The 18709-nt window shown below is 42.7% G+C and overlaps 1 protein-coding gene across 1 annotated transcript in view; it reads right to left on the bottom strand.

Moving 5' to 3' along the window:
* The window catches only part of LOC122639959 (serine/threonine-protein phosphatase 6 regulatory subunit 2-like), a 114473-nt gene that overhangs the window by 3497 nt on the left and 92267 nt on the right, over positions 1-18709 (bottom strand). Inside the window, exons 15-16 of the mRNA XM_043833022.1 lie at positions 13477-13559; positions 2784-2925 (exon numbers count right to left, since the gene is read on the bottom strand). Of these exons, the coding sequence (XP_043688957.1) occupies positions 2784-2925; positions 13477-13559 (225 nt within the window). The remainder of the gene's footprint in view (positions 1-2783; positions 2926-13476; positions 13560-18709) is intronic.

The following is an 18709-nucleotide window of genomic DNA, read 5'->3' as shown; positions in this document are numbered from 1 at the left end:
CAAGGAAAAGAGTGGAGTAGCTGTTTTGTAAAAGTCTCTCTTGTGAAGCTTTGCCTTGAAAAAACACGATCAAGATTCAGCTTTAAAAATAATAAACTTTGGAGCAAAGGTCATAGCTATGAAGTATGGAATAAAATTGAGTGGGAGACCATGAAGGTTTGGAGCAGTCACGAATCCAGTACGCAACATGGCATCCAATACTGCCTTCAAGCTGGCTGCATAACAAGATCAAAGTAGGACGGGTATTTATGGTCTTCCTTCCTCAACCATCAAAGCTTTAGAATCTCTTATGGCTTCCTTCCTTTGGAAAGGGGCTGCAACCACTAGATTCCTTCACCCCACCAGCTGGGCTTCTGTTTGCCTCCCAGAGGAAGAGGGGGGCTTGGGTCTCCGCCGTATAAAAGATGTGAATTCTGCAGGGATTATCAAGTTAATTTGGAAGATAGCCTCTAACGAGAACAGCATTTGGGTTGACTGGATCTACTCTGGAGTTCTTCGGTCTGATTCTATTTGGACAGTCTCTTCCTCTTTAGATGCTTCTTGGGTTTGGCGCAAATTCTCTCTCAGGTCGACAGCCCTCAAAGCAATTCAGTCCAAGATTGGAGATGGTTCCTCCACTGCTCTTTGGTTGGATCATTGGCACCCTAAGGGTATCCTCATTCACTCGATCAGCAACAGAGCTATTTACAATTCTGGCCTAAGTAGGCAATCCAGGGTTGCTGACATTTTATCCAATGGGGACTGGTGCCCTCCCACCACCAACCACCTGGGTCTTCTTGAAGCCTGGGATGTTTTGCCCCCCATCCCTAGAAGGCCTATAGGGAGGTGCGACTGTGTTTCCTGGACTCCTCTCTTGGGGATTTTTAAATCAAAAGATGCTTGGAATCTTGTTCGGATTAGAAGTGATCTAGCTCCTTGGAGAAAGCTTGTTTGGTTCAAGGGCCACATCCCTCAGCATAGCTTCACTGTTTGGCGTGTCTTCAACAACTGCCTCCCAATGCAGTCCTTCCTTCGCCACCGTCAGATCCCAGTTTCCCCTTCGTGTAGTCTTTGCTGGAATGCAATGGAAGACGCGGCCCATCTCTTCTTTGATTGCCCGCTTTTCTCGGCTATTTGGAAGGAAATCCTAGGCAAATGTTGGCCTCGCAGTCGAAGAATCCTTCCCTTCTCTAGGGAATGGTTTTGGATTGATATGACTTTCTCGGGCTCTTCGTTATGCGACATAGTTGGTAAACTTGCTTTTTGTGCTACCATCAACCAAATTTGGATGGAGTGTAACATTAGGAAATGGACTTCTAACTCCAGGGCTATTGGCCAGATTTGGGACTCCATCTCCTTCGACATCAAAGGAAAACTCACAAATGTAACTTCCCCTTGTATTGATTCCCCAAGGAACAGACATATTGTTGTCTCCTGGGATCTGCCCCTCTCTTCCCTCCAGCCGACCTCATCCTCTGTTTGAGGATGTGTTAGCTAGCCTTTTGTTTCTCTTCCCCCCCCCCCTTTTGGGCCCTCTGTAGCTTCTTTCTCTTTGGTAATATAATTCTTTATTCACCCAAAAAAAAAAGATCAAAGTAGGTGACAGGCAAAGATCTTTTGGGTTGATGTTTGGATCCTTGAGATTTCCCTTAAGGTCGTTTTTCCTTAGATGTTTGTGGTAGATCTGATAAATACTAACAGGAAGTGGTAGCAAATCGCGCAAAATTACCAAAGTAGATGGACTACAACCCTGCTGAGTGACCTTAATGACAGGGAATTGCCCCAAATGATTCAGATGGTTCAAGCCCTAATCGACAAAGGAATTAGAAGTTTCTAAATGATATCATGGTATATGGATTAAACAGTTAAGATTACTTGATAAATAAATGTTTTGCTTAGGAGGCAGGGCAGATTTTCCTTCTAAGGGTAAATGGTGAAGGGTGGCCCAACAAAGATTCAGTTTAATAAATGGATGTCCACTGTGGGAAAAGATATCCTCTGCACCCACACTCCACTTACAAACTGAATCTATGTGGAGAGAAATAGAAGGGCTTTCCAAAGTCATGCCAAACAAGCTTATTGGTTAACCTCAAAAGTGAAGGAAACGTAGAATATATGCTTTCTTAGAGCTTCTCTTAGTAAAGGCTTTTCTGGTATGTCCATTACTGATATTAGGAGAGGTTGCAAGTTGATTTCTTAAAATTCAATATGGTTGTACAGCCTCCTGCTGTGGGGCCTTTTATAGCATAGTGGGCCTATATCAATAATTTTGACTATTCCAAGAAAACAAAGGAAAAAGGAGAGAAAACATACATTGACTCTATTTGGTTTGTCCTTTTTCTCTCAATTTTATTTTCCTTTTCTCTCCCACACCCCTCCAATAATTCACTTCATTTTCTAGGACTGCCCTTGAGCATCAGTCATATGTTAAAATATGGTATACCAAACGTACAAAGGGTTGTGTTCATGTCATACCAAATTAATGCTACATTGTAAAAAGTTACATTGATGAGTCAAGTCCTATAGTGTTCATGTCAGGTTGGTTGATTGTGTAGAAATTATCTACTTATCATTTGCTCTAGCATTTAAGAGATCAGATAAAGTCATAAAACGGGTTTGCAACCTCAACACTAACATGAGTCATAAACTAAACAAGACTAATGTACCTCGAACCTAAACAGCTTTCTTTGTGACGGAATGGCAAATCATGTAAGAAATGCCACCCCTACTTGCATCCTCTTTGGGAAAAAAAAACTGCAATTGATATGGAAGTAGTTAGTACAAAAACATCATTGAAGGTTTACCTCTTCAATGTCATCATTACTGTAAATGCCATATCTAAAAGCTTGGCTCAAGTTATTAGCCAATGCTGCCACATCATAATCTCTATCACGAAAATCATCATCATCACTGTCTCTATTTCTGTCCTGTAAAGCAGTTGGCCTCCTGCAAGTGTCAATAAAATCCATTCTTATATCAGAGAAATCCAAGAAAAATTGGGAAAAGAATAATATAATCCCATTTTCCCAAAGACAAAAATAATTTTAGCAGGAATGCACAATTCACTATACCCTGACCAGTCAAATTTAATCCCAATCATATATGTAGGCATAGACATTTATATTTGTATACAAAACTGTACCATAGTATACAAATGCACAACAATAGAGCAGATGTATTGAGAAAATGGTAGTTTAATTCAGTACTTGGGACATCAGAAAGCTTGATATTACAAAGTTACCATATACACGACATAGTTGTCAAGACATCGCCTAGGTGTCCAGGAGCCTTGGTCGCCTCGTGTCCAGGCCCCCTCCAACACCTTGGGTCACCTAGAAGTATCTGAACCTTTTCAGAGAAACGCACACATGAGGGACTCTCATCGCCTTAATAGAAGACGGGGGCAGCCCGAAAACACCAAACCAGTAGATGTAAGAGGACTGATCTGATCAATTCCAGACGACCGGCGTAGGATAATAACTTGCCCTTCGAAAGCTGAAGTCTCTTACGAATCAGATCCAACATGGGAGTACAATGATGAGCCGTCAACCTAGAAGGAATCAAAGGCAACCCCAAGTACTAAACTGGAAGGCGGCCAAGGGAGAAGCCCGTCACTCAATGAAAGTAGCCGCATCCACATCAGAAACCCCAGTTAAGAACAGCTGAGATTTCAAGAGATTGATCCGGAGGCCCGACAACCCCTCAAAATGGCGCAAACTGGACATAATGGTCTCGATCAAAACAGTGTTGGCTTTAAAGAAAATCATGAGATCATCAGCAACAGCAAGGTGAGATAGCTTGAGGGACTTAGGAATGGCAGAGATGAGGTGCAGATCCATTTTGGACTGGATGCTTTTGAGAGGACTTCGAGGGCTAAAGAGAAGATAAAAGGAAAGAGGTGGCAGCCCTGCCGAATACCCACAGAGGAAGCGAAGTAGCCGACTGGACTGCCGTTAACAAGCACAGAAATGAAAGGCTTTGTGGATGTCAATCTTCATGTGGGCAGTAGGAAATACAATGGTGGATCCAATTGACAAAAACTGGAGGGAAGGCAATTTTTGAGCATAACTTGAAAAATGAAATCCCGCCTCAAGAAGTTCAAGGCTTTGTGGATGCCAATCTTCATAAGGGCAGAGCAGGAGAATGGGGTTTTCCATCGAAACCTCTGACAATCTCATTGTAGAGAAGAATATTATTAGATATACTTCGACCGGCAATGAAAGCAGATTGGCTGTCATAAAAGGGAGTCGATCACAAGTTGCACCTGATTAGCAAGGACTTTGGCTATGAACTTGTACAGGAGATTGCACAGGGAGATGAACCTGAAATCAGACATAGGAGAGGCATCTTCTTTCTTGGGGATGAGGCAAAGAAAGGAGTTATTAACCCCTTTGATCTGGGAAGGATTGAAGAAGAAACTCTTAAGGGATTTGACGAGTTCTTTGATGCTGTCCCAGGTGGAAGAGAGGAAACCCATACTAAAGCCATCAGGACCGAGGACTCTAATGGTCTTATGAGAGAAAACAACAGCCAGTATCTCCTAATCAGAGGGGATAGCATGGAGAGAACCAATGAGATGGCTGGGAATGAACTTGTTGAGAAGACCCCAGGGATGGGTTTTGTCTTTGAGCTTTGATTTCCCAAATTACACACTCCTTCCTTCCTTATTTCTGTTTGTCCTTCATTTTATTTTTATGCCAAGTCTACCTCTGATCAACATAAATTAAGCCTTTTGTATCCTCCTTTTAACTACCAAACAATCCTTTTAAGTTCTGGTTATTTACAATACTGCCATTCTTCTTTAAAACTTCAAAATAATTACAGTTTTGCCACCAAACTATTGATTTGATTACTCCACTGCTTGTGTGGGCTCATAGAGACTCCAAATAGGGAGTTTCAATCCCAGGATCGCATCATGGGATATTGGGATGCCAAGTTAGTGACAAAGTTGGGATTCCTGAAGCACATATCATACCTTTATTCTACTCTTTTCTCCTTCATCAATCAATCAAACCCCAGGTCAGTTGATGTATTTCTGTTTATCATTCTTAAATCTGGATCTCTTTTCAGCACTAAAATTCAATCTATCTTCTAATTCTTGAATTCCTACTACAAGGAAATCTCAGAAACTAAACATCTAACCGTTGGATTTCAATTATGTTTTCATACATACCAATCGGTTACTGTTCTGAACAGCCATATGGATCCAAATCTTTGAATTGTTTTTTGCTTTTCCTAATTCCAGTTCAGGTTCTTTTCTACTTCTGATTTCAGATTTTTGCATATCAATCATCTGTTTTATTGTGTTAAATCTGACTCCTGAATTGGAATGTCCAGATTCTCCATCGATTCCCAAATTTGAGAATCCTTCTTCAAGTAGGAATCTTCAGAACTTAAGAATCTGATCATTGGATTAGGCCTGAAGTTTAATATAATATTCTCCTAACTAGATGGAGCACTCAACCTGAGTTTCAGCTACTGTTCTTGCTATTTTCCTGCAATCTGGTTTCTAAATCTGTCACTGTAATTTTGTTTTCATTGTATTTTGAACGTAGCAACCTTAGGCTCCCAGAAAACCCATCCGAAGGAGTCCTAAATATTAAACTGAAACATTTAAAAATTTGAAACATGGGCTAAGGAGTGGTAAATATTTGTTCAGATAAACATGCGTCACACTGAGGTAATAAGGGTTAACAATAAAAGCATTAAATCAGAGAGCTGGCCTGAAATTCCAGCAGTGATCTAGGGTTTCCCCTCCAGTGAGCGCTGGCTGTGAGTGTTACCCTCCCATTAGTGCCGGCCGCAATGGCTGACCTCCCTGGTGTGGTGGCACCACCACCCAGGTCCCCTTCCTCCCACCCAACCTCTCCCCACCCTTCTTCTCCACCACCTCCCACGTCCCCCTCGTCCTACCCCCCTTCTAGTCCCTCTCACCCTGGCATCCCTGTCGGCCCTTCCCTCCCCTAGGGCAAATGGCTTGAAGTGCCCTCTTTAGCCAGTATCCCGTGCCTTCCTGAGAGGGTCTTCCTCTCCATTTTGTCTCCCCTTCCATAATTGGAAGCTCTATAATTGCTCACTACCTGTCAAGCTTTCTGGACAATGAGGCAAGTTATTGGAAAAGTTCCTTGGTCAGACATTTCATTGGAAGCCGGCCTCCCTTCAATATTGTTCTCTCTCTGAACAAGCAATGGAGACTGCAAGGGCATCTAGGTACCTACTTGTTAGATAATGGCTTCTTCATACTTCAAGTTTTCTAATGCAAATGACAAGATGCATGCTTTGGAGGGAGGTCCGTGGCAGGTATGATGAAAATCAATTTTCCTTCGTCATTGGGGTCATCACTTCCAACTTCAAAGAGTCGACCTCAGCACCATCCCTCTGTGGATCTCTCTATCTGGGCTCCCCCTTCGCTTCTGTTTTGCTGATAAGTATAGTTGGTTATGTGTTGTGTAATCCACTCTACTTAGATGCAACAACCAAGAAGAAAATAGATTTGCATTTACGAGAATCTATGTCGACGTCTCCGTAGATGAAACTACTCCATCCACTATCACAGTGACGGACAATGAAGGGTACTCGATTGAGCAAGACGAGGTCTTTGAGTGGGGCCCTCCCCACTTCCTTCTCTGCAAGATATTTGGCAATGACTCCAAATCCTGCTACCCCAGCATTCCGATCATGAAGATCAACCTCTCCCTTCAGGTACAATCAAACTGATGTCGACACTCTGCCCGAGGCTTTGACAGAACCTAACCTCTGCAACCAACTTCCGGCCAATACCCCATCCGTGCAAGCTGATGTCGACACCCTGAGTAGTCGTTTTCACTAGAAGCCCCTATATCTTGTTTCTCATTGCAACGATCCATGAATCACCCTTCCATAGCACCCTCATCCATCACGCCTCTAACCCTCTCTACTCCCCAAAGTCAGGATTGTAGTAACAGTGCTTTTGCCTCTCCCCTTTCCCCCCCCCTTTTACCCCTCCAGTAGTTCATTGAAGTGGGCCCAGCCCTCCAACCAATCCCACTAACTTGACCCTCAATGTTACTAACCTACCCGCGACCCTTTTTAGCCCTCTTTCCAAGCCAAGCCCATCTTTTCCTAAACCTCAAAGCTTTGGCCCATCTCAACCCACCCCTCGAACATTTGAGCCATCTAAATCTAACCAACGAACATCTAGGCCCACTTTTCTAGGCTACCCATCGCAGGCCCATCAACGGAACCTTGGGCTGGGCCATCTTGTCCTGCTTCTCAACCCACTACTCTAACCCTCTCTGGGCTGGGCCTCAATAACCAATACCCTAATAACCCCCTCCTCTCCCCTTCTATCAACCATGGGTTCGGACTCTCCCTTCGTCCACCTGACGCATAATCCATCTCAACCTCCGTCTTTGCCCGACACTCGTCAGGCATGGCCCCTCACTCCCAATTTCCTCTAACCAGGTTCAGATAGTAGCTTCTCCCTCATCCTAGCCTCCCCCTACCCCCTGGAACAACAACCCCTCCCCTTAACAGTCCTTCTCTTCAATCTCTCCCCTCATGTTATCCTCTCTCCCCCAATTCACGCTTATCGCCATCGCCACCACAGTAACCCTTCTCTATCTTGCCAAATTTCATCAAGCAACTTAGAGGGGCTCTTGTTGCCCCCACCATGCCTCCTAATGAATCTAGGCCTAATATGGAACACCTGTGGTCTAAACTCCCCTTCCAAGCACACTGAGGTTCGTTCCCGTATCACGTTTCTCCATTTTGTTTTCAGTTGCCTTATTGAAACTAGACTTAAAGAGTCCAATGTCATTCATATTGCCTCCTCCATTGCCCCTAGTTGGTCCCTCCTCTCCAACTACTACTCTAATGACCAACTTTGATTTCTTTGGGACCCCTCTAAGATTCAAATTTTGTTGCTGTCCTCCTCCCAACTCCTACATCTCAAAGACATCCATGGCAACTTTATTTCTTTTTTACTGCGTCTTACCCTCTCTATCTGTTCTCTGAGAAAGCCTCTCTTTGGGGAGACCTTTATCATATTTCCTTGCAAGTTAGGCCCCTCCCCAGGGGACTGGGTGGTGACTTCAATGTCGACTAGTATGGTCATGAAAAACAAGGAGGTAATCGTCTTAATGGTTCCTCGATTGAAGCCTAGTGCCTTGATGATATTGATATGAATGACTTGAGATGGTCAGGTATCAAATTCACTTGACACAATAGAAGATGTTGAGGCTCAAGGATTGCTTGTAAGCTTGATAGGTCTTGGTTAATGAAGTATGACTTCTCACCTTTCCATCTTCCCATGCTACTTTTGACCCTCCTGGTATCTCAGAACATAGTCCCATCAACATCCTTCTCCAGTCCTGGCCACGTTGGATCCTCCTAAAGTTGTGTAGCGAAGGCTGTATGGCATCTTTGCTGATTTTCTCTAGGGAAACTCGGAATGGGGGAAGTGGAGGCACTGGGTTAGCTGGCACAAGGTGTGTAGGCCACAGGAGGAAGGGGGCCTTGGTGTTAGGCTGCTGGAAGAGGTTGGGCTCTCGTTGAGGCTTAACGGGCTTTGGCGTGTTCTGACGGGCCATTCTTTATGGAGCAGCTTCTTCAAAGCCAAGTTCTTCAAGGGTCTCCATGTGGTGCTGGTTGAGCCATAGGGTGTGAGCTCTAAGTCTTGGAGGAATGCTTTGGCGTTTAGGGGAATGCTCTTGGAGTGGTCTCGGTGGCTGGTTGGCACTGGGGATGTCTTATTTTGGCTGGATAACTGGTCTGGGGCGGGTCCTTTGATTGATGCAGTGGACAATGCCCTCCTGGTTGATGTAGACCTACGGGTGAAAGATGCCATTGAGGGGGATGGCTCTTGGAAGCAAGATATCTTGGATCACATTGATGATGAGGCTATCCGGCAAGCAATTGCCTTTGGAAAATTTCACATCTCTGACAGGCCGGATGTTCTAGTGTGGACTTCGGCTAGTGATGGCTGCTTTTCGACCAAATCGGTTTGGAATGAGATAAGGGCTGTGGCACCTGTTGCTCCCTATGCAGAGTGGTTATGGAACCCCTCTCTCCCAACCAAGGTGGCTTTCTTCTCTTGGCAGCTATTGAATGGTAAGATACCTACGGAGGTTACCTTAATGACAGTAGGGATTCCTTTGGCTTCTCGTTGTTATTGCTGCGGGAGCCCCCAGAGGGAAACTACAGATCACTGCCTAGTTGATGGTGTTATTGCGGCAAAGGTGTGGGCGTTTTTTTCTCGCCTATTTGACATGGTGCCTCACCCTGGTCAGGACGTTAGGAGTCGGATAGCGCTATGGTATGGGCTGGTGAGCTACCGGTGCATCAGTGATTACATTGTTGGGCTGCTACCTGCTCTGTTTGTGTGGGAGCTATGGAAAGAAAGGAACAGCAGGAGGCATGGGGAGTCTAGGCGTACTGCTGCCACAATCATTGAACGCATTAGAAGATGGGTGAAAGAGCTCCCGCTCCCCACAAAGGTCGGCAGATGTGGGTTTGCAAGGGATGGGCTGATTCTGCAGTGGTTTGAGCTAGTGGTTGCTCCTGCCAGAGCCACTCAGCCCCTCCCTGTTTTTGGTGCCCCCGTTCTGTTGCAGTTAAGCTTAATGTTGATGGGGCCTGTCGGGGTAATCCTGGAGACGGAGGGGGAGGGGGGGTCATCCGAAACACTGAGGGAGCAGTCCTGGCAGTCTTTTCTAACAGCTATGGGAGGTGTACTAATGCTATTGCAGAGCTGAGAGCTTTGAGGGATGGCCTTCGTTTATGCCATGATTTGGGGTACAAGGATGTGATCGTTCACTCAGACTCGGATACCACGGTTAGACAGATAAATCATAAGGGGTGTAGCCTGTGGCAGGGATGGTACTGGTTCGATGAGATCCTCCAGCTGATTGAAGCGACGAGGGCGATTGTGGCCTTTGCTTACAGGGAGAGCAACAGGGCTGCTGACTGGCTGGCCAAGCGGGCTTGTGCCTCGCGATGTTCCATAACCTTTCAGCCGGATAACTTGCCGTTGGGCGATTTTTGGTGTATAGTTAGGGAGGATAGAGAGGGCCTGCCGGTCCTTAGAGCTTAGGGCTTGGTTTTGTTCTTGTGAGCTGATTTGCTTTGGGCTGGGGTAAGGCGGGACGTCCCCCCCTGTATTCTTTATTCTTTTTTGACTTAATAATATTTAGGGGCTGGCCCGGGTCCCAGAGAAGTTCGGGTTTAAAAAAAAAGAAAACATCTTTCTCCAGTCCTACATCTCTTTTCAGCCCTAAACCATTCAAGTTTTCTAACATGTGGTCCTCCCACCCAGATTTCCTTTCCATTGTTAGAGAAGCTTGGGACAAGCCTATCCATGCCCATTCCACCCCCTCATTGCTTTTGCTAGGAAGCTTCGAAACGTCAAAAGTGCTCTTAAATTTGGAACTTATCCTTTGTTGGGAATATCTCCTCCTTGGTTTCAGATTGCAGGGATAAGCTTTTTGATATTCATTTGAGCTCCAATCTGACATCCATAATACCCATGGTTCAAGAAGTCGGTCGGAACCATTGGTTTCGACCGAGACATCTTGGTTTTCCCAAGAAATGAGACAAAATTTGGTACAAGTCAGGTTTCGACTGGTTTCGACCATATTTCACATATTTCAATAGTTTCGACCAATTTTGACCAGCCTAGTTTCGACCAGTTTCAATGGGGTTTTGACAAGTTCCGACTAGTTTCGACCAATTTTGACAGCACGTGACATGTCAAGTTTTGCCCAAAAAATACCAGATTTGGACCTAAACGTGAAATCTCGGTTTCCTGGCTGGTTGTAACCGGCCTCGAAACTGAGATTTAAAACCTTGATAATAACCCCTAGTGCTGAGGAAGAAAATGTGGTCTCCCTAAATCTCCTTTCCTTGGTTGCTCAACATGAGAGTTTCCTTGGGCAAAAATTAAGAGTCAAATGGTTGCAACTTGGAGACTCCAACTCCGCTTACTTTCACAGGTCTATGAAAGCAAGATCAAATGTCAACTCCATCCCCATGCTTCTGGCCAGAGATGGTTCCTCTCTCCATAGCGTTGAAGATATTAAGGCAGAGGTAGTTGGCTTCTTTGAGGAGATCTTCAAGCCTCCTTCCTTTGCATCCAGCCATCCACCGAAGCAATCCCTGAGGTCCTTCTCAACAAGCTCATTCCCAATCACCTCACTACTACCTCTAGGCTATCCCCTTTGAAGATGAGATTCTAGTTGTTGTGCCCTCTCATAAAGCTAACAGAACCCCCAGACTTGATGGCTTCAGTATGGTATTCTTCTCCTGCTCCCGGGACATTATTAAAGATGACCTCAACAAGGTACTCAAGTTTCTTCTTCAACCCCAGTTAGATCAAAGGGATCAACCACACCTTTCTTTGCCTCATCCCTAAGAAAGGTGTCTCTACTATGTCTTGACTCAGGCCCATCTCATTGTGCAATCTCTTGTACAAGTTCATTGCCAAATCCCTTGCCAACAGGCTTAAGTTGGTAGTCGCTCTCTAGTCAGTGACAACCAATCGACTTTGATTGTTGGCAGAAGTATCTCAGATAACATTCTCCTCTATAATGAGATTGTTAGAGGTTTCGACAGAAAGAATAGTTTTTGTCAACTGGGTCTACCACTGTATTTTGTCCCCATACTTCTCAGTGCTCGACAATGGCAGTTTGGCTGGTTTCTTCACCTCTTCTGTGGGTATCCGTCAGGGCTGTTCCCTCTCCCCATTCATTTTCCTCTTGGCCCTTGAGGTCCTTTCCAGCCAAAGAGTATCCAGAGCAGCACATCTTACCTCCCCCATTCCTAAGTGTAAGGCTCTTAACCTTTCCCATCTCATCATTGCTGATGATCTCATAATCTACTCCAAATCGAATATTGATTCGATTGAGGCCATTATGTCTTGTTTACATCATTTGAGAGGTTGTCGGGTTTTTAGAATCAATCGCTTGAAATCTCTATTGTTCTTGTAGTGGGTTACAAATGATGTTAAAATTAGCCTTTCTGAAAAGACAGGGTTCTCCTTGGGCCAGATTTCGGTCAAGTACTTGGGCTTGCCTTCGATTCTAGCCAGGTTGACAGCTCATCACTGTACTCTTATGTTAGATCTTATGCGCAAGAGGATTCAACTTTGGAAGGAAAACTTCTCTCCTATGCTGGTTGTCTGGAATTGATCATATCTGTCCTTCAGTCCTCTTACATTTATTGGTCTGGTATTTTTGGGTTACATCAGCCTACTATTAATGAGCTGGAGTCCCTTATGTGTGTCTTCCTGTGGAAAGGAGATGAACCCTTTTGATTCCTGATTCCTTCACCTTATCAGTTGGGCTTCTGTTTGTCTTCCCAAGGATGAGGGAGGTCTTGGCTTGAGGAGGATCCAAGAAGTTAATCCTACTGGAATCCCCAAATTAATATGGAAGGAAGTGGATAAGAAGAGAAGTATTTGGGTTGATTGGGTCTTCTTTGGGCTTCTTTGCAATGACTCTATTTGGACTGCTCCTACTATTACTGATGGCTTTTGGGTTTGGGAGAAGATTTTCAGCTATAAGTCGGCTTGGGACCTTACCAGAGCTCATGGCACCTTATTCCCTTGGCGCAAGTTAGCTTGGTTAAAGAGCCACAACCCTCGTCCAGCTTCACTGTTTGGCGGGTCCTCTCCAACTCTCCGAATGCAATCTTTTCTCATGCATCGTCAGATTCCGGTCTCTCCCTCTTGTAGTCTTTGCTGGAATGCTCTGGAAGATGTGGACCACCTCTTCTTTGCTTGCCTCCTTCTCCTCTTCAGTTTGGAAAGGGATTCTGGATAATGCTGGCCAAGAAGGCGTAGGATCCTTCCTTTTGATAGGGAATGGCTCAGGATGGATGTTCTTCGCAGAACATCAGGCTACAACATAATGGGTAAGCTTGTCTTTGATGCCGCCATTAGCCATATTTGGATGTTCGAAATCTCAAAAAATGGTCCTCCTACAGATCCTTCTAACAAATTTGGGATTCTTATCACTTTTGATATCAGAAACAAGTTATCTTTGGTCTCCTCTCGTTGTGGTGATTTGCCAAGGAATAGACATATTGTTGTGTCCTGGGGTCTTCCCCTCTCCCTTCTGCAGCTCTCTTTCCCTTCTCCCTGAGAATTGGGTTTTACTTTGTCAGTCCTTTATTTAGTTGTATTTTTTTTTCTCCTTTCCCTTTTTTAGGGGCTGCTTGTATCTCCTTCTCCTTTTGTTAATGAATTTTTTTATTTGTCCAAAAAATAATAATAATTAAAGCATCTTTTAACCTTTTTTAGTTTCCATGTAGAGCCTCTGAAATAGATAATTCTTGTGAAACTCTCTACTGGTTTGCATACAATATCACCTTTCCATCTATAGTAAATAGAGGAGCTAAACAATAGAGAATGATTCAGCACATCTATAGTAGTAAATAAAGAACCATTGACATGCTAAAAAATAAAACACAAATAGCGGCACACCTCATAAGAAAATTCAACATATGTGAATGATGACATACCCACAGGCCCACTGGTAGACATTCTCCATTGTATTGCGTTTGAGTAGGACATTTGCATGCCAATCAACCCATTCAGCATTTTCCTACAAAAAAAGAAAAATAGCACTAAACAACAATCTTGTAAATTAGAAGGAACATAAAAAGAAGACAGAAGCAGAAAATTGATAAACGTGGTTCATAATCTCTCCTTTTTGACTTATTATCAGCAGCAACAATAAAATGTATTCAATAAAAAAAAAGATGTAGTTACAATTGATTCCATATACATATACCAAGAAAACCTATCTGTAGTTAAAAAAAAAAACCAAGAAAAACAAAATAAATCACAAAAAAATAAATATAAAAAAAAATTTTACACGAGGCTCCCGCTACTGCAGGGTGTGGGAGGGGCAAATGTATACAGCCTTACCTCTGCTAATCGAGGAGGGGCTGTTTCCATGTTTAGAACCAGCAACCTGATAATTGCAATAGTGCAACTTAACCGTTGCACCAAGGCTCACCCACTAATTAAATAAATATTTGAATTTAAAAAACAGGCATGCCAAAATCAGTCATACAGCAACTACTCTCAGCTGGAAATGAAACCATTCCCATCTGCCCCCATAAATTAGTTTCATGCTAAAACCTATTTGTTAAATACCTGGCAACATCAAACATAAATTCTAGAGAAAACGTAGGATTGTTATAAAAGACTTTTCTGTTAATCCTTTCATAGACCCAAAAAATAAAGCACAAGGATATATATATTCCACAAGACACTGCCTTCATCACCACAGGGACTCTTTGGCACTCTGTAAACAGATAATCTGTCAGCAGATCTATACCATGTCAAATGCAACCCAACTATTGTAGCAAATGAATCAACACCATAACTGTCACATTAGAATACAAAAAGATGTGATCTGCAGATTCCTTGTGGCAGAGACAGGAATAGCATATGTTTTGCAAGTTGCCTAGTATCATCTTGTTCAGGGTCAGCGCCCACTCAAAAGTTAGCAACTCTTGGAGGATTGTTAGTCTTCCATACCCTGCTAATTTCAAGAAGTCTTCTTTTCTACTCACCAGCTTCTTTTAGCAAAAACATTGTGTGATGCTACAGGAAAAACATCCGATAGGATCATGTTATCCATAAGACCAATAGCCCAAACCCATCTTCCTCCACCCTAACATCATATGCATATAAAAGGGCCACAAAATTTTAAACTTCTTCAAGTTCCCTGAAGACTGAAGCTCAACAACCAAACAGTCCTTATCAGCAGCAGTCCTGTATAGCCTTCACCATAAATCCATTTGACCTTTCATCCCCTATATATCTATCCTCTCAAAACTGTTATGTCCTTTTCCTGCCCTGTTAAGAAATATTCCACAAGGATATGTCATGCTGACTCGTGATTTTCTTTTACCTGTAACCTGGAAAATTGTATTTGGCTACTTTCACCCCCTCAATGGGGCGCAGGCTTCAAAATTGAATGGATCTCACAGCTGTTTGCCTTATAAGGCTTGATTCATCTTGGGCAAAGATCTGAACGCGGACTGCCATGCTTCTTCATTCTGACACAATACTTCCAACCCACCAAGTAATGTAAGACTAGATTAGGGTTAACCTAATCCCAATTACCCACAACACAAAAAACCAAATAGCAGCCAAAACACTGCGACCGCAGGTCTGAAGCAGAAGTTTAGCATCAGAAAATTGCTAACTCCAGAACCAGTAGTTCCCCAACTCGTATGGGACTGATACTCCTAACAAGTAAAGGTCCAATAGGGGTGATGAAGCCCTAGAAATCTCAGCTTCGATTGATGGCTGAAGAGGGAGATGCAGGTCACTAAAATAGAAGGTAAACTCAGATTTAGTAACTTAGTGAGCAGTGATCAAACCAGCCATGAGAAAGTAACCAAACTTGGATCGAATGCTGCTTCTATGGCAGAGAAACATTGCTGAAAGTCTCACTTGATTATAATGGTTGAATTGGGTGATATGGCAGCAACACCCAAAATAGAAACTAGTTCTCTGCAGGCCAAACCAGCCACCAGTTTGGGCTCTAACTTGGATCGAGTGTAGGGTCTATAGAGAGAAGTCTCTGCTGCAAGTTTGGTGAAATTCTGATGGGTAGAAGTGAAGTTATGGGGGTGGAATGAAAATAGGTGGTTTCAGCCTGTGGAATGGGGTGGAAGTGAGGATCGAGTGGAGGGAATGAATGGGGAATGGTGTACTTCAAAACCCAGTAGGGTTTGTTGATGGAATGGGGAGTTATGAAATTAGAAACTTGCAGCCAAAGGGGTTTGCAGGGGTTGCAGCAACAGCCTCAATCGAAGGATCAATCAGCAGCAGCAACAGTTGAAGTGTAGGGATGTCTTCAACCTTCGGATGGTAATCTTCAGTAGCAGCAACAGTCACAGGCAGCAGCAGTCACCAACAGAGCTCGAGCAGCATAGGGGGGAAAAAGGAAGAAGATAGGAGAAAGGAATCATATTTGCTAAAACCAATCTTCATTCAACTATAGACATCGTGGGAGGCTTCTAAAGTGCCATACTTGCATCTCAAGTAACAAAAGAAATAGAAACTTAACATAAAATAGAAACTAAATATTGCATAAGAATGGAAACTAAATAAGATAGTCTTCAAGTCCTCCAGCCCGCTCTTGCTCCCTTGTAGACCCCACCACGATTATTTGTCAAGTGCCTGAAGTCATGTGAACCCCACTCCATAAGTAAATATCGGCCAGCAGTTGTACTTGAAAGATGATAATGAAATAATGACTATTCTGCCCCCACGATCGTTTAGTACTCTTCTCACCAAACCAAATTAAGGGGCTCTGACACTGTTCATGTGAACAGTGTTTTGGCATCTTTTTCTTCTATGTTTTGTCCTACATCACCAAGTGGAAATTCTTTTCCCTCTCTTTGGACTTTTGTACTCGCCCCTTTTCAAAGAAAACCACTCATCACCTTCTCCATTCTGTTTAGTGCAGAGATTGGGACCAAAGTAAGAATGGCATGTAAATGGAAACAATTCGAAGTTTGAATTTTAGCAAGGTTTTAAGTCTCAGTTTCGCCAGGCCACAAAATACCGAAATCTCGGCGATATCTTGCATTTTTTTCCCCCTCAACTTGATGGGTGGTTTCGGTGGTCATTTGGCAAAGATAAGTCCTAAAACTTGACATTCAGCCTATTTTAAGCCTTCTAAACACAGTGGAATCATTAGTTTTTACAAATTCAAACCCAAAATGATACTTTGACTACGGACCCTAGGTTGATTCCCTAGGCTATTCCACACAATATGTAGAACTCATAATTAAAGTACAAGTGTAAAACAACTAAAATAAGCATTAGGAATTAAGATAAATCAAACCATAAACCATTTAAGCATTAGGCATCATATTCATATTTCATAATCATACATGGTGATGGTTCGACTGTTTGTTCATAATTGTTAGAAACTTGCAAGAAAATTATTTAATTTTATAGGAAAATAAATAAATAATTTAAAAACAGAAAAAAAATTCTGCCTCCACCAATCCATACATCGTTGGACATTGTATAACATATAATAATTTCATAGTCAACAAACAAGGTTAGATCATGTTTCTATGAAAAAAAATTGTTTTTGAGATGAATAGTTATCTAACAATGTTCTTGAGATGCAACGCAACTTGGAGGTGAGATTTGCAGCTTCAATGTTAAATGAATCAAGCTTTAATCCCAACTTGGAGGTGAGATTTGCCAAAAAACTGACTTGAAGAAGACCAAATATGGTGTTTTCCCTTCACAAAGGCGAGAGAGTCGAAATCTTGCCGAGACCTTGTATTTAAATAACTTAAAGTGGTCTGGTTCGATCGAGTCGAACCGAGACCGAGATAAATCACGAGATCTCGGTCGAGTTGGTGTAGTTTTTCTGTATCGCTTGTCATCTCATCTTGAGAACTTGCGATAATGAGTTATTAGTGAGATCTCGCCGCATGAATTTTAGTAACCCTTCATCCTATGGATAAATGTCCCCTTTTCCGCCTTGCTAGTCTTCTCTCCATTTTCTTTAAAATTGGGCTCCAGAAAACAGAATATTTAGTATCCGCTTTTATAGGGATCCACGATAATTAAAGGGATCTGACCTCAAACACAACAGAACCTATTTGCACCATCTACCACCAACTCCTCCATATTTCCCACCCCAAACAGAGCACTTACAGTAGATTAACTCTAAGCCATAGTTGTCACAGCGTGTAAGCAACACAAGGCATTGGAAGGAGCCGCACACGAGGCAACACCAACAAGGTGCTTAGGCATCCAAGGTGTAGGACACCTAGGCGACATCTAGACAAATATGCTCTCAGCCCTAGTGTCCTATCTAACCATCAGATGTTAATTACAAAATTTTTCCCTCCTTTAGTAAAATCATGCTGCATAACAACATGAAGGGGAAGCGAATCGAAGGACAAAAGAAAACTAACAGAAGAACATAAATTCAACACTCTATTGATAAAGCAGTCTAAAAGTTTCAAATCTTTATTTCTTTCCACTATAAATGAGGAATTAAAACAAAATAAGTTACTGAACATCCTAAAAAAATACTAAGAAATTTGAAAGCATGCGTATATCCAATTGAACATTTGAACTTCATGCCCAATCAAAGATTCAATCAAAACTAAGAAAAGACAACTTTTATTCTACTTTAATGGGTCCCCTATGGCCATTTTGTCGGTACCCTCTTTCCACTATTTCCCTTAATAAAAGTGCATCATTATCCATTTCAGAAAAAAAAGAAAGAGTTCAAACGTGTTTTATGGGTAATTTACACATACCACCCCTGAGGTATGACGAAAGGATGATTTTACCCCCCAGTTTTAGAAAATTCTGTGTACCCCCCTGAGGTTTACAAACGGTAACAAATAAACCCATTCCGTCAGATTATGACTAACACTGTTAAAATCAAAAGGTAAAGTGGCAAAAATGCCCCTTCAAGAAAAAAAAAATAAAATAAATCTGCAACTCATCTTCCCCAAATCGATTGGGGAAGATGAGTCACAGGTATCCCCATCGATTGCTCCATCCATGGCTTCTAATGGAACATCTCCGGTGAGTTTCTGGTGTTAATTTTGATTAACAAAACTAGGGTTTTCTTGGTTTTTAGCATATTTCCAATGATTCAAGGCAGATTCCAATCCGGATCTGATTCCTGGGTTTTAAACCTGATGAGATGCAACTGTTTTCGATCCTTTTTTTTTTTTTTAATTT

The sequence above is a fragment of the Telopea speciosissima genome, chromosome 9 (assembly GCF_018873765.1).
Source record: "Telopea speciosissima isolate NSW1024214 ecotype Mountain lineage chromosome 9, Tspe_v1, whole genome shotgun sequence".
Classification (NCBI taxonomy): Eukaryota; Viridiplantae; Streptophyta; class Magnoliopsida; order Proteales; family Proteaceae; genus Telopea; species Telopea speciosissima.
This window is presented reverse-complemented; position numbering and strand designations above follow the sequence as displayed.